General features: G+C 40.0%; 1 protein-coding gene across 3 annotated transcripts in view; it reads left to right on the forward strand.

Moving 5' to 3' along the window:
• Positions 1–931: 931 nt before the first annotated feature.
• The window catches only part of ANKRD45 (ankyrin repeat domain 45), a 59,175-nt gene continuing 46,513 nt past the window's right edge, over positions 932–13,593 (forward strand). For 2 of the 3 annotated variants that reach the window (XM_059146204.1, XM_059146202.1), the window contains exons 1-2: positions 1,936–2,044; positions 11,656–12,013. In XM_059146204.1, the coding sequence (XP_059002187.1) occupies positions 11,671–12,013 (343 nt within the window). In that variant the 5' untranslated portion in view covers positions 1,936–2,044; positions 11,656–11,670. Of the gene's footprint in view, positions 995–1,935; positions 2,045–11,655; positions 12,014–13,593 lie in introns of those variants that run through there. The other variant, XM_059146203.1, reaches the window with a different exon arrangement.

Genomic DNA, 13,593 nt, shown 5'->3' on the forward strand with positions numbered 1-13,593 from the left:
CTGACATGGAGTTAAGCAGAGAATAGGGCCCCTTTGCTTTTAGGTTTCTCGGACCTACTTAGAGTCTTCCCATCCTTTCTAGCATTCAGAGCACTAAAAATAATCTTTTACGAATTCTATTTAACTTTCAGTATTGGAATCCATTTAAGACTTTCCATAAACAGTTGTATTTGAGAATTCTTCACACCTAATGAAGACAAATTAAAAACAGATTCAAGAGCGATCATGCATCAGAAGTCATCTCCCATCCAGATGCTAAAAAAGAAACCTCAGCCAGACTATGAAAAACATAGTACATACATATAACATATTAAAAGTGAAATACCTAGGGTGCCTGGGTGGCTCAGTGGGTTAAGCCGCTGCCTTCGGCTCAGGTCACGATCTCAGGGTCCTGGGATCGAGGCCCGCATCGGGCTCTCTGCTCAGCAGGGAGCCTGCTTCCTCCTCTCTCTCTGCCTGCCTCTCTGCCTGCTTGTGATCTCTCTCTGTCAAATAAATAAATAAAATCTTTAAAAAAAAAAAAAAAGTGAAATACCTAAAATATCTTGCTCTTTCAACAACTTCAGTAGGAAATGAGTGCTTAGTAGAGCAAATGTGCTATGTGTTGATTGCAGGAGTGAGCTAGCAGATGACAAAATTTCTAGACTATTGTTCCTATCTATAATGTCAAACTCTAATATTTTGACTATTACAACTACTTTGAATAAGAGAAATCTAATAATTAAATTTTTTTCTCAAACTTATTTTTTATTCCAGAAGTTCAGATCTATGGTAGCAATATTTCACTTGGATCTTAAGCCAAATATTTATTTTAAAACTAAGCTATTCAGCCGTCAGCTCAGATGTTCTGAGCTCTACTGAAATATTACCTCCTCCTTAACTATTTCCTTGTAGAAATAGTAAATAAACAAATGCTTTCCTTCACTCATGAATCAGCTCCAAAACTTCCTGGTCTTCACTCTGTGATTAATGCGGACATTTATATAGTTTCTGGGTAAGTGTGGCACTTTTCTCCTGTCTCCTTTTGATGCCCCTGGTCCACCCCTTCCCATCCTCCCTTTTAAAACGTTGTTTGTTTTGGATCTTAAATTCCTCAAGCAAGCTAGATACTAATTTCCTAGGCCCTTCCACGCCTGACATAGTTGGCACTTGTGAATTCTCAGGAAACGGGCTTGGTGACAATGACCATGAACCACAAGAAAAAGACTTCTTTTTTTTTTTTAAAGATTTTATTTATTTATTTGACAGAGAGAAATCACAAGTAGTCAGAGAGGCAGGCAGAGAGAGAGAGAGGAGGAAGCAGGCTCCCTGCTGAGCAGAGAGCCCGACGCGGGACTCGATCCCAGGACCCTGAGATCATGACCTGAGCCGAAGGCAGCGGCCTAATCCACTGAGCCACCCAGGTGCCCCAAGAAAAAGACTTCTAACAGCCTAGAACATCAAGCAAGCTGTCGGTTATATTACAACGTTTCGTAGTTTTCAGAACGCATCCTCGTATTTCTGGGAAAGTTCTTTAGTTCAAAAAGCCAAAGATAAGACTTAAGACGGACCTGCAACCAATGCGCACGCCTTATTTTCCAAAATTTATTTTTTATTTTTTTTTTAAAGATTTTATTTATTTATTTGACAGAGAGAGATCACAAGTAGGCAGAGAGAGAGAGAGGAGGAAGCAGACTCCCTGCTGAGCAGAGAGCCCGATGCGGGACTCGATCCCAGGATCCTGAGATCATGACCTGAGCCGAAGGCAGCAGCTTAACCCACTGAGCCACCCAGGTGCCCCCCCAAAATTTATTTTTTAAACTGTAGAGTATATACAGTCCAAACGGTAGAAAATTTACAAAATAAAGACCGCCCCCGCCCCCACCCGAACGCAGCGATTTAACGCGGGCGGCTGAGATCCTTTGGGTTTCCTCCCGCCCTCTCGACTCGCACCTGCCGACCTCGACCCTCGCGCGCCGCCGGAACCGCGGCGCTCTGGGCGGCGCTACCGCGCGCGGGTGCGCCGTCGCCATGGTAACCGCGGAACTCGGGGGCCTGGGGAGCGGTGAGTCGGGGTCTTGCGCCGAGGGCAGCGGTGGGCGCTCCGGGTTGGGCCGTGGTGGGGTGGGAAGAGGAATGGGTTTTTTTCCGTGTGGCCGCGGGGGCCGAGCCTAGGGGAGTGGGCGTCGACCGCGGCGTCTTCAGGCTTTGCCTCTGCCCAGAGCTTTGCAGAGCGGCTCCCGCCCCGCGGGCAGCCTCGGAGATCCCTGAGGGATTCAGGCCGGAAGGCGAGCTCCGCTGTCCAGAAGTGACTGGTGTCCGCCCCCCGCCTCCCGGGCCTCTTGGGACTGTCACTCTGTTTGCGCTTCCTCAGGCCTTCCTTTCTTTAACCCCAGGGGCCCAGGGCTGCCCTTTGGGGCCCTCTCCTTGAGCTGGGACTTAAAATCCTCGAGGGGCCACGTTTTTTTGAAGAAGAATTCAATTAGCTTAAAAGGGCCTTAAGATCTATTCATCGTAACATCGAGCTTGTCTGCCTCCTTGCCCTTTGTGTCTCCTTCTCATGACCTGGGTTGCCCTTCCCTTCTTGTTTTAAGACTCCTTCCTACTCCTCCATCATGGGGTGTCCCCACTTCTGGGAAGCCTCTTCCCAACCTCCTCGCTGCCGGTCTAATTTAAGTGTCCAGTGTCTTTACTCTCCGTGCTCTTTGCTTGTATCTCCATTATATCCCTGTCTCACCGTCACTGCCGATTTACTGGTGGCTTCCCCAGTGGACTGGGGAATGGCCTACGGGGTAGGACCGGGGCCCCTGTGATGTTCTTTTAACAGTGCCTGAGCAACCTCAAATGAGTTCGCACTTCATGCTTAAAAGGACGAGTTTTTGCCCTGCTTTCCAACTCGAATTAAGTAAAGCCGAGCAGGTGCTGTTCTCATTTCACGAATAAAGAGCGTGAGTTCAGAAAAGTCATGTGATTATTAAATACCAGAATTAGGACTAAAGCATGGGCCCTCTGACTCACAGACTGCTCTGCCCTTCTGCCTTCATAGTTCCAACCCTGTCTCCCCTCTCTGTGCTTACATTCTCTATAAACGTTTGGTTATAGGTACCTGGGTTGCAATTTTTTTTTTTAAGATTTTATTTATTTATTTGACAGAGATCACAAGTAGGCAGAGAGGCAGGCAGAGAGAGGAGGAAGCAGGCTCCCTGCTGAGCAGAGAGCCCGATGTGGGGCTCCATCCCAGGACCCTGGGATCATGACCTGAGCCAAAGGCAGAGGCTTTAATCCACTGAGCTACCCAGGCACCCCATGCAATTTTGATTTACATTGTAACTTCTATGGGCAAAGAAAACAGAATTTATTTTTTGTCTGTGACCTAGATTCTTTTGTGAGCCCTCACTCATCAGTTATCAGGAAAAAATTAAAATGTTCTGTGGTTTTAAAGTTTAGACACATCTGTAACTGGCTTCTTTGTCTAATGTTTAATTTCTCTTATGCAAAGATATTTAGGTTCTCAGGTAACTTGTCCCCTGATACTGTCCTTGAGATGCTGTTCTGGTGTGTGGATATATGGGGATTCACGAAACTTTTGGGTAACTGAGGCCCCTTTGTCATGTTCGGAGTCCTGTCCCTTGTGAACAGATCTCTCCTGGTTTGATCAGTGCCCTGAACCTTCTGTGACTTTCCTTCCGCTCTGGTTCCAGTGGCCCCTACAAGAAGACTCTGCCATTTCTGGATCTCATCCATGTCTTAGAACAGTGGTCCTCAAACTTTTTGGTGCCGGTACTCCATTACACACTCAAAAAATTACTGATCTGAAAAGCTTTCCTTTAGGTGGGTTTTATCTAGCCATAAAATCAGCATTAAAAATATAGTAAGAATTAGAAATTAAAACTGAGAATTAAAAACACATTACTTCTTTTAACAATAATAAAAATAATTCTATTATATGTTAAATATAAATTACATATTTCTTGTGGAAAATAAGTATTTTCTAAAACAAAAATATTAGTGAGGAAGTAGAGTTAAACATTTTTAGTGTAGGTATACCTGGGTGGTTCGGTCGGTTAAGCATCTTACTTCTGATTTCTGTTCAGGTCATGATCTCAGGGTAGTGAGATCCAGCCCTGTGTTGGGCTCTGTGCTCAGTGGGGAGTCGGCTTGAGATTCTCCCTCTCCCTATGCTCACTCTCATTCTCTCTCAAATAAATAAATCTTTAAAAAAACATTTCAATATATAGAATATTGATAACAGGAAGAAAGGAAAAGCTATGTTATTATGATCATCCTATTAGTACTTATAGTCACAGTAAAAGTACTTTAAAATATTCTAAAACTTCTATGCTATAAGAAGAAGAAACCATAAAGAATAGAATTCTTTGCTCTGTCTTCAAAAAAAAAACAAAAAAAAAAAACACCAGTATGATGAAGGACACAGTCAACAATAGACCACCAAACATATGACAGAAGAGTTTACTTTTTTTTCCACCAGATTACATGTCTTTTAAAAGGCAGGCTTAAGGATAAATGCTCTGGAAGACTTCACTTTGCCCTTTTATTTCGGAAAGGCTGATCTCAATTTAGTTTAGATTTGGGGTAGAACAGTCTTGTAGGTTTGACCATAGACCAGGGTGACTTAAGTCCTAGGACTTTGTCCTAGTCCAGTGGCTCTTAAAGTATGGTCTGAGGATTCCCTTGGGGTCCTTTTGACATTTTTCAGGGAGTTCACCGATAAAGCTATCTGCATATTCATTCTTACACATCATTTGTCTTTGTATTCTCATTCTCTCACATGTTATGGTGGTTTTCTGGAGGCTCAATGACAGTTGCTATCACAACATCACACATCATGGGAATGAAAGCAGAAGCAGGAATTTGAACCCATCTCTTTTCTATTAAGTCAGACATTAAAGGGATTTGCAAAAATGTAAAATAAGCCACTCTTCTGATCAAATTTTCCTTATAAAATATATTTTTCATAAACTATAATTTGTATGTTAACATGTAATTGTTTTAACATGAACTAATACATATCTTAAAGATTTTTAAGTTTTAATTTCTAATATGATAAATGTTTTTTTCTAATATGGTAAATACTGATAGATATAACCCACACAAAAATTTTGGGGGCTCTCCATTTTTAAGAGGGTAAAGAGCCCTGAGATCAGGGAATTTGAGAAATGCTGCCCTAATCATGTTAATTCTGGGCTGATATGGAAATTAAGCTCCATTCAAGGGTATATCAAAGTAGCTTTGAGTATTCTGGCCTGAATAATATTTCCAGTATTTGATCCAGTTTATTTATCAATCTCTGAATTAACTTGGGACCACACTGATCTCTAGATGCAAAATAATCTGTCTGTAATCAAATATTTGGTGGTGGTAGAGTAGAAAATAATTTACTCACACCATGCATAGGACAACTGTGTATTAAAGAAAAAGAATAATAGTATTACCATCTATTCTTTTATTTCATGAATGCTCTTGCTGGAGGAATGATGACATAATGACGACGATTGGTTTTGTTTCCTGAGAGCTCACCATGGGCTTGACATATGCAACATCAAATTTATTAATTCTTAGAACAATCCTACAAACTAGGTCTAGTGGTATTCCTACAAGAGATTAGGTAAATCACCCAGTATTTATGCAGCTAGTAAATTAATTGCAGGATTAGATTGTAAACTCGAGTCTTTTTTACTCCAAAACCCATTGTTCTTGCCTGTGAAGAGCAGCAGTAGGAATCGCAAGCTTGATGTTAAGAGTTATTGAAAACATACGTCAAGAATTGTGGTAAATCTGGAAGGGACACAAGAGAAATCTAAGGCTTGATCCTTGCCCCCATCCAGTTTCTAATCTAATTAAGTGATGTCTTCTGTATTTGAAACAAATAGAAAATAATGTAATACCATACTTGGTAACTTGTATGTTATAGACTATGTATAATGGCCTTTGGAGATCATAGGAGGAAGAGGCCCCTGTTCATTCTAGAGAGGAGTCTAGGAAAGTTTCAGGAAGAAAATAGGTTGATAGCTTGGCCTAAATAGGATTTGGATAGTAGGAATGGAGGAAGAAAAGAAACATTATTCTAGACCTAGTAACAGGAATATATATGAGATGTAAATAGGATTTTCTCAGTATCTTTAAGGTCTCCTCTCTGGGACCCCACTAGGCCGGTGAGGAAAGGCATTTTAAGCATATTCTGCCTCTGTTCCCTAAGGTTTGAATATGGATATCTATAGTGGATATGTTCCAGGAGATCACAATGTTATTAATAGGGTGACAAAATAACTTATTGTGTGGTAATGATAGACACCTTTGAGAGTAAGAGAGGGTGCTATTAAAAATTACAGCAGGGGAACAGATGTAACTGGAACTGCCCTGGGTACATTGAAACATATGTCACCCAAGCTATTAACCATAAACACATTCTGTTTAACTTCTGTTAAATTCTCTCTTGTTGATTTCCTGGTATAGTTCCATAGAGGTTATTCAAAACTAATGTTTTTTCACAGTGTGGCTTGTATCAATTTGGTGGGTGGCACCAGCCTTAAAAAATATAATGGGAATAGGGATGCCTGTCTGGCTCAGTTGGTAGAGCTTGCGACTCTTGATCTCAGGGTGCTGAATTTGAGCCTCACATTGGGTGTAGACATTACTTAAAAAAATGAAAACTTTGGGGCACCTGGGTGGCTCAGTGGGTTAAAGCCTCTGTCTTCAGCTCGGATCATGATCCTGGAGTCCTGGGATCGAGCCCCGCATCTGGGTCTCTGCTCAACCGGGAACCTGCTTCCCTTCCTCTCTCTCTGCCTGCCTCTCTCCCTGCCTGTGATCTTTGTCAAATAAATGAATGAAATCTTTAAAAAAGAAAAATTTTAAAAATATAATGGGAATCAAGACATCAGTGTATTACATATGGTAAGGATAAATGGTATTTAGGTTAATGATATACATGCAAGTATATCCCATATATGCAGTGTACCCGGGACAAGTGCCCAAGTGTCCATTACCACTGATCATAAATTAATTGGCTGTTTTACCTATTAGTAGAAGAGATATATATATAGATAGATATATAGACATTTACATATGTAAAATTGAAAGAAGATATCATAAACTAATATGTACTATATAATACATAAAAATTATTTATATATACTATGTATAATACAATATATATGTAAACAATATATATGTGTTTGGACAGGACAGCCACCTCATGGTCCAAACTAGCTGTGCAAGCGCTAGCAGTCATGTCCAATCCAGTGAGAAGGAACCACACTTTCCTAGAAGTTGCATACTACATGACGATTTACATCTTAGGTCTCCCATTTGGACATATGGGCACATCATGTTGCAGAAGAGACTGGGAAGCAGTTTTATTCCAATATAAATATTGGTTTTTTAAAAAAATGTATGGTTAAAAAAAGAGAGTAGGGTTCTGTTCCTAAAGAAAGGGGAGATCTGATTTTAGGGACGACAGCTGTGTCAGTACTATATCAGGGGCTTGCATGATCATGCAGAGCCTGGAAATGAGCAGGAACCAAGGGAGCTCTGGAGAGTCAGACCACAAGAACCACAGCTTGTTCTCATAGCAGGAAGTTTGATCAGTACGCCCTTGAGTCACTGTGATGAATGACCTTCAACTAGCCTCATATTCCTGTGTCCCCTGTTCAAGTGTCAAGATCCTGGTCCCTTATTTTACAAGCTAAAAAAACTTAACCCACAGATACAGAGAACAGATTGGTAGTTGCTAGAGGTAGAGTTAGGGGTAGGTGAAATGGGTAAAGAGGGTCAAAAGGTAAAAATTTCCAGTTACAGGATTAATATGTTCTGGGAATGCACTGTACAGCATAGGGACTATAGTTAACAATACTGCATTGAATTAAATACAATACTGTATTGTATTATTGTATTTGAAAGTTGCCGAGAGATTAGATCTTAAAAGTTTGCATCACAAGAAAATATTTCTTAATTATATGGGGCGATGGATGTTAGCTGTGGTAATTATTTTACAATAGATATATAAATCATATCATTATGTTGTATTAATTAAACTAATACAGTGTTATATGTGAATGAAAAAAAATGAAATGATTAAAAACAACAGCAGAAAGTGTCAAGATCCTAGAATTGAGCAGCTGACTGGCAGTGCCTAATTTACATTTTTGTCCCCAACCTTGTGCTGAGACGGAGAGGAGGAGGATCTTGCTTCTGTGGCTTATATAGTGGAAAGTTAGCTTTGTCTTCCACTAGAAATCTCTAAAATGGAGATTGGGATTCTTTAAGAAGGTGTGTGTGTGTGTGTGTGTGTGTGTGTGTGTGTGTGTTGGGAGGGTGGAGAGTTAGATGCTAGCCCTCAAAAGGATTATAAATTTTTTCTATATTTATCCTGTAAAATGAAGGAGTTAAATGAAACAGTTTCAAAGATCAGCCTTAGGGGGCGCCTGGGTGGTTCAGTTGGTTAAGCATCTGTTTTCAGCTCAGGTCCTGATCTCAGGGTCCCAGGACTGGGCCCCCGCACTGGATTCCCTGCTCAGCAGAACCCTGCCTGCTGTTCTGCCTAATTCTGCTCACTCTCTGTCTCTATATCAAATAAATAAATAAAATCTTTAAAAAAAAAAAAAGATTTTATTTATTTATTTGTCATACAGAGATCACAAGTAGACAATGAGGCAGGCAGAGAGAGAGGGGAGCAGGCTCCCTGCTGAGCAGAGAGCCCGATGTGGGGCTCAGTCTCAGGACCCGGGACCATGACCTGAGCTGAAGGCAGAGTCTTTAAACCACTGAGCCACCCAGGTGCCCCAAATAAATAAAATCTTAAAAAAAAAAAAAGATAAGCTTTGGGCTAAATCTTTTTTTTTTTTTTTTAAGATTTTATTTATTTATTTGACAGAGAGAGATCACAAGTAGGCAGAGAGGCAGGTAAAGAGAGAGAGAGAGAGAGAGAGGAGGAAGCAGGCTCTCCACGAGCAGAGAGGCTTTGGACCAAATCTTATGGTGAAGTCATGGCTGATTGGCTAACAACTCCCATTCCCAACCCTGTCTACCTTGTTTGCTTCTATTATAATAGAAATAGTAGAGATATAATAATTACAATAGAGAAATTTGCTTTATTTTTTGGGCTTCTTTTAAATATAGGGATACAGTTTGGCCTCTGTTAGGGGCTGTTAGGAAAGATTTTACTTGGCTTTCCTTTTAAAAAGATGGATGGCATAGCTATTCTCTCGAGGATTCCCTCTTTTTCCTGCCACAAATGCAGATGTGATGCCAGGAGTTATGACAGCCCTCTTGTCACTATGAGGCAATAGCCAAGATATGAAAATCTTACATAGTATGGTGGAATAGAAAGATAGAAAGAGCTTGCATGTGTATTTTTGAGCTGCTAAACCATCTCCACCTTTACATTTCTTGTTATGTGAAAAAATAATCTTTTACTTTTGAAGGTCAGTCTTATTATTTTTCTGTTTTCTGTAATCAAGGAATTCCTAACTTCATCAGCTTATAAGTATACACATTTAGTGAAGGTAGAGATTAATGTAGGGCTATGGTAAATAGAGATATTATTCTAATTAGATTGCCCTTCCTTCTGACTTCTGAATGGCCAAATCTTGCCCATTTTTTTATGGCCCAGGTTAAATGCTATATATTTTACTAAATATATGAATCTATCCCATTTCCTGTGTCTTCCCCCTACCCTCCTGCCACAAACATGATCTTGAATCTTCTATTGAATCTTGCTTTTCTTCTTTTTTTAAAATATATTTTTTAAAGATTTTTATTTATTTTTTGAAGAGAAAGGAACACAAGCAGGGGGAATGAGAGGGAGAAGAAGGCTTCCTGCTGAGCAGGGAGCCTGACACAGGACTCGATCCCAGGACCTCGGGATCATGACCTGAGCCAAAGGCAGATACCCAATGACTGAGCCACTGAGGGGCCCCTGTCAGCTTTTCTTCTTTTTAAAAAAAGAGTGTTACTGAGTCTATTTGTATTCCTAAAATGGCAATTTTAATTGCTTTGAACTTTACAAAAATATATCTTGCTATATATAATCTTTTTGGATCTATTTTTTACCGTTAATATTGTATTGCTAAGATTCATTCATTCATATTATGTGCTTCAGTTATTTACTGCTGGGTGACAAAACACCCCCAAACATGTAAAATAGTGCACATGCATTATCTCCATGTTTCTCTGGCTCAGGAACCAGGGCACAGCTTAGCTAGATCTTTCACTTTGGCATCTCTCATGAAGCTACAATCAAGGTGTTGCCATTGACTGCTGTCATCTGAAGGTTCAACTGGGGCAGATCCGTTTCCAAACTCATTGAGTGTTGTTGGCAGAGTTAAGTTCCTCACGAGCTAATGGACTGAGGGCTTCCATTCCTTACTGAATGTTGGCCAGAGGTTGCCCTCTGTTCCTTGAAAGGTGACCCTCTACGTCATATTGCATGAGAAGAGCCAGGGAGAGAATACCAACAAGACAAAGTTACAGTCTCCTATAACTGATTGTGGCAATGACATCCCATTGCTCTTGCTGTATTCTCATTAAAAGAAAGTCACTGATTCAAGGGTGTGAATACTAGGAGACAGGGTGAGAATCACTGGGAGCCATGTTAGAAGCTGCCTACCACAGGGGGTCACTATAATTTATTCATTTTAATTACTATATACTATTTTGTGTGACTTGCTACAGTTTATGCTTTTGTTCTTGGGCTTCATTTTCCTGCCCAGGGTTTTTATTGCTATGAACAGTGATGCTATGAACATTCTTATACATATGCTACTCTAATTTATATGTGTTCTGCTAGACTGAGCACAAAGAATTCCTTGATTACTTGTGCCTGGAATTGATCTCATCCCTTCCTATGATACTTAGCGCTTGTTACCTTTTATCACACTTATTTTGTGCATCTCATATTTTCTCCCTTAAAATAGTAAGTCATTGAGGGCAGGAATAAATTTGATTCTTCTTCGTAATTTACATAGTGCCCAAAGAGCACTTAGTATATTAGTAAACTTTTAGTAACCATCACTGAATGAATAGTTCTGTCTAAATGTCATTGCCTAAATTTTAAGGTTTTTTTTTTTAAAGATTTTATTTATTTATTTGACAGAGAGAGAGATCACAAGTAGGCGGAGAGTCAGGCAGAGAGAGAGAGAGAGAGAAGCAGGCTCCCCCTGAGCAAAGAGCCCGATGCAGGGCTCGATCCCAGGACACTGAGATCATGACCTGAGCTGAAGGCAGCGGCTTAATCCACTGAGCCACCCAGGCGCCCCTAAATTTTAAGGTTTCAATCTGGCTCCGGTAATCCCTCTGTATTTCTCACTTTTCCCCAATATAAACCCTTGTTTAGGCAGGTGAATCTCATTTGCATTCTCTTTCAATCTTTTCCTGATAAATCTAGCCACATTGATCTGTTTCTCCTTCTGTTCCTGTTGAATTTACTGTTTATATCACACATTCAGCATTTTAGTGTATATTCAGGCAGTGTGCTGACTTATAGTAGGTTCACAATAAACTCTATTGATTCCATGGATGAAGTGTCTTATTCTATAATTGTTTTCAACCAGTTAAGTATTTTTATCCCATCTATATTGTCAGTTGACTGATGAAATAAGCAGATAAACAAATCCTGATTAGTTTGAGTAGATTACTATTACTTTTTCTTGGCCTCAGGTGTTTTTGGGATTAATGGAGCCAGAAGGACCTCCAGAATCAGAGAGTTCAGAAAAAGCATTTTTCTCACAGCAAGAAGACGATGAAGAAGAAGAAGATGAAGAAGAACCAAAAGAACCAGAGGAAACAGTCCCTCTTAATCCCCTCTTACAACCTGCTCTCACAGGGGATGTAGAAGGTTTGCAGACGATTTTTGAGGATCCTGAGAACCCTCATCATGATCAGGCCATGCAGCTACTCTTGGAAGAAGACATCGTTGGGAGAAATTTGTTGTATGCTGCTTGCATGGCTGGGCAAAGTGATGTGATTAAAGCTTTGGCAAAATATGGTGTGAATCTGAATGAAAAAACCACCAGAGGTATTTTGTCTTTTTCACTCATCAGTATTACTTATGACTATTTAAGACACTATGTACCATCTCTAAAGCTGGATAAATTTGATGTGCCTGATTTATGTTTTGCATATATATGCATACATACATATGCATATGCAAGTATGTGTATACATGTTGATAAGAGTATTTTATAATTTCTTTTTTTTTTTTTAAGATTTTATTTATTTGACAGAGAGAAATCACAAGTAGATGGAGAGGCAGGCAGAGAGAGAGAGAGGGAAGCAGGCTGTCTGCTGAGCAGGGAGCCCGATGTGGGACTCGATCCCAGGACTCTGAGATCATGACCTGAGCCGAAGGCAGCGGTTTAACCCACTGAGCCACCCAGGCGCCCGATAAGAGTATTTTATAGTAAAGTACACAGACTTAACACTTTTTTTTTTTTTGAGAGAGAGAGAGCCTGCATGTACATGCGTGAGTGGGGGCAGGGGGGAGTGGCAGAGGGAGAGAGAGAATCTGTTTTAAATTTTAAATTCAGTTTAATTAACATTGTATTACTAGCTTCAGAAGTAGAATTTAGTGATTCATCAGTTGCCTGAAACACCTAGTGCTCATTACATCACACGCCCTCCTTAATGCCCGTCACCCAGTTACCCCATCCCCCACCCACCTGCCCTCCAGCAGTCCTGTTTGTTTCCTAGAGTTAAGAGTCTGTTATGTTTTGCCTCCCTCTCTGTTTTCATCTATTTTTATTTTTATTTTCCTTCCCCTCTGTTCCTCTATTGTGTTCCTGACCTTAGGGGAAAAGCTCTGTTTTTCCCATTGAGGAGGATATTCACTGTGGATTTTTTTTTAATATGGCATTTATGATATTGAGGTATGTTCCCTCTATCCCTACGCTATGGAGAGTTTTTCTCAAGAAACCATGCTGTATTTTGCCAAGTGCTTTTTTCTGCATCTATTGAGGGGATCATATGGTTCTTGATGAATCACATTGAATGATTTGCAGATGTTGAATCACCTTGCAGCCTAGGAATAAATTCCACTTGGTTGTGGTGAATAATCCTTTTAATTTTTTTTTTTTTTTTTTTTTTTTTTTTTAGCTAGTATCTTAGTGAGAATTTTTGCATCCTTGTTCATCAGGGATATTTGTACGTAATCTCGTGTTTGGTGGGGTCTTTATCTGGTTTTGGGATCAAGGTAATGCTAGCCTCATAGAATGAATTTGAAGTTTTCCCTCCATTTCTATTTTTTGAAACAGTTTCAGAATAGGTATTAATCTTTGAATATTTGGTAGAATTCCCCTGGAAGCCATCCAGCCTTGGGTTCTTGTTTGTTGGGGGATTTTTGATTACTGATTCAATTTCTTTGTTGTTATGGGTATTTTCAGGTTTTTTATTTCTTCCTGTTTCAGTTTTGGTAGTTTACGTTTCTAGGAATGCATCCATTTTTCCAGATTGGCTAATTTGTTGGCATATAATTGCTTATAGTATTCTCTTATAATTGTATTTCTTTGGTATTGGTTGTGATCTCTCCTCTTTCATTCATGATTTTATTTATTTGGGTCCTTTCTCTTTTCTTTTTGATAAGTCTGGCTAGGAGTTTAT

The sequence above is a fragment of the Mustela lutreola genome, chromosome 14, assembly GCF_030435805.1.
Source record: "Mustela lutreola isolate mMusLut2 chromosome 14, mMusLut2.pri, whole genome shotgun sequence".
Lineage (NCBI taxonomy): Eukaryota > Metazoa > Chordata > Mammalia > Carnivora > Mustelidae > Mustela > Mustela lutreola.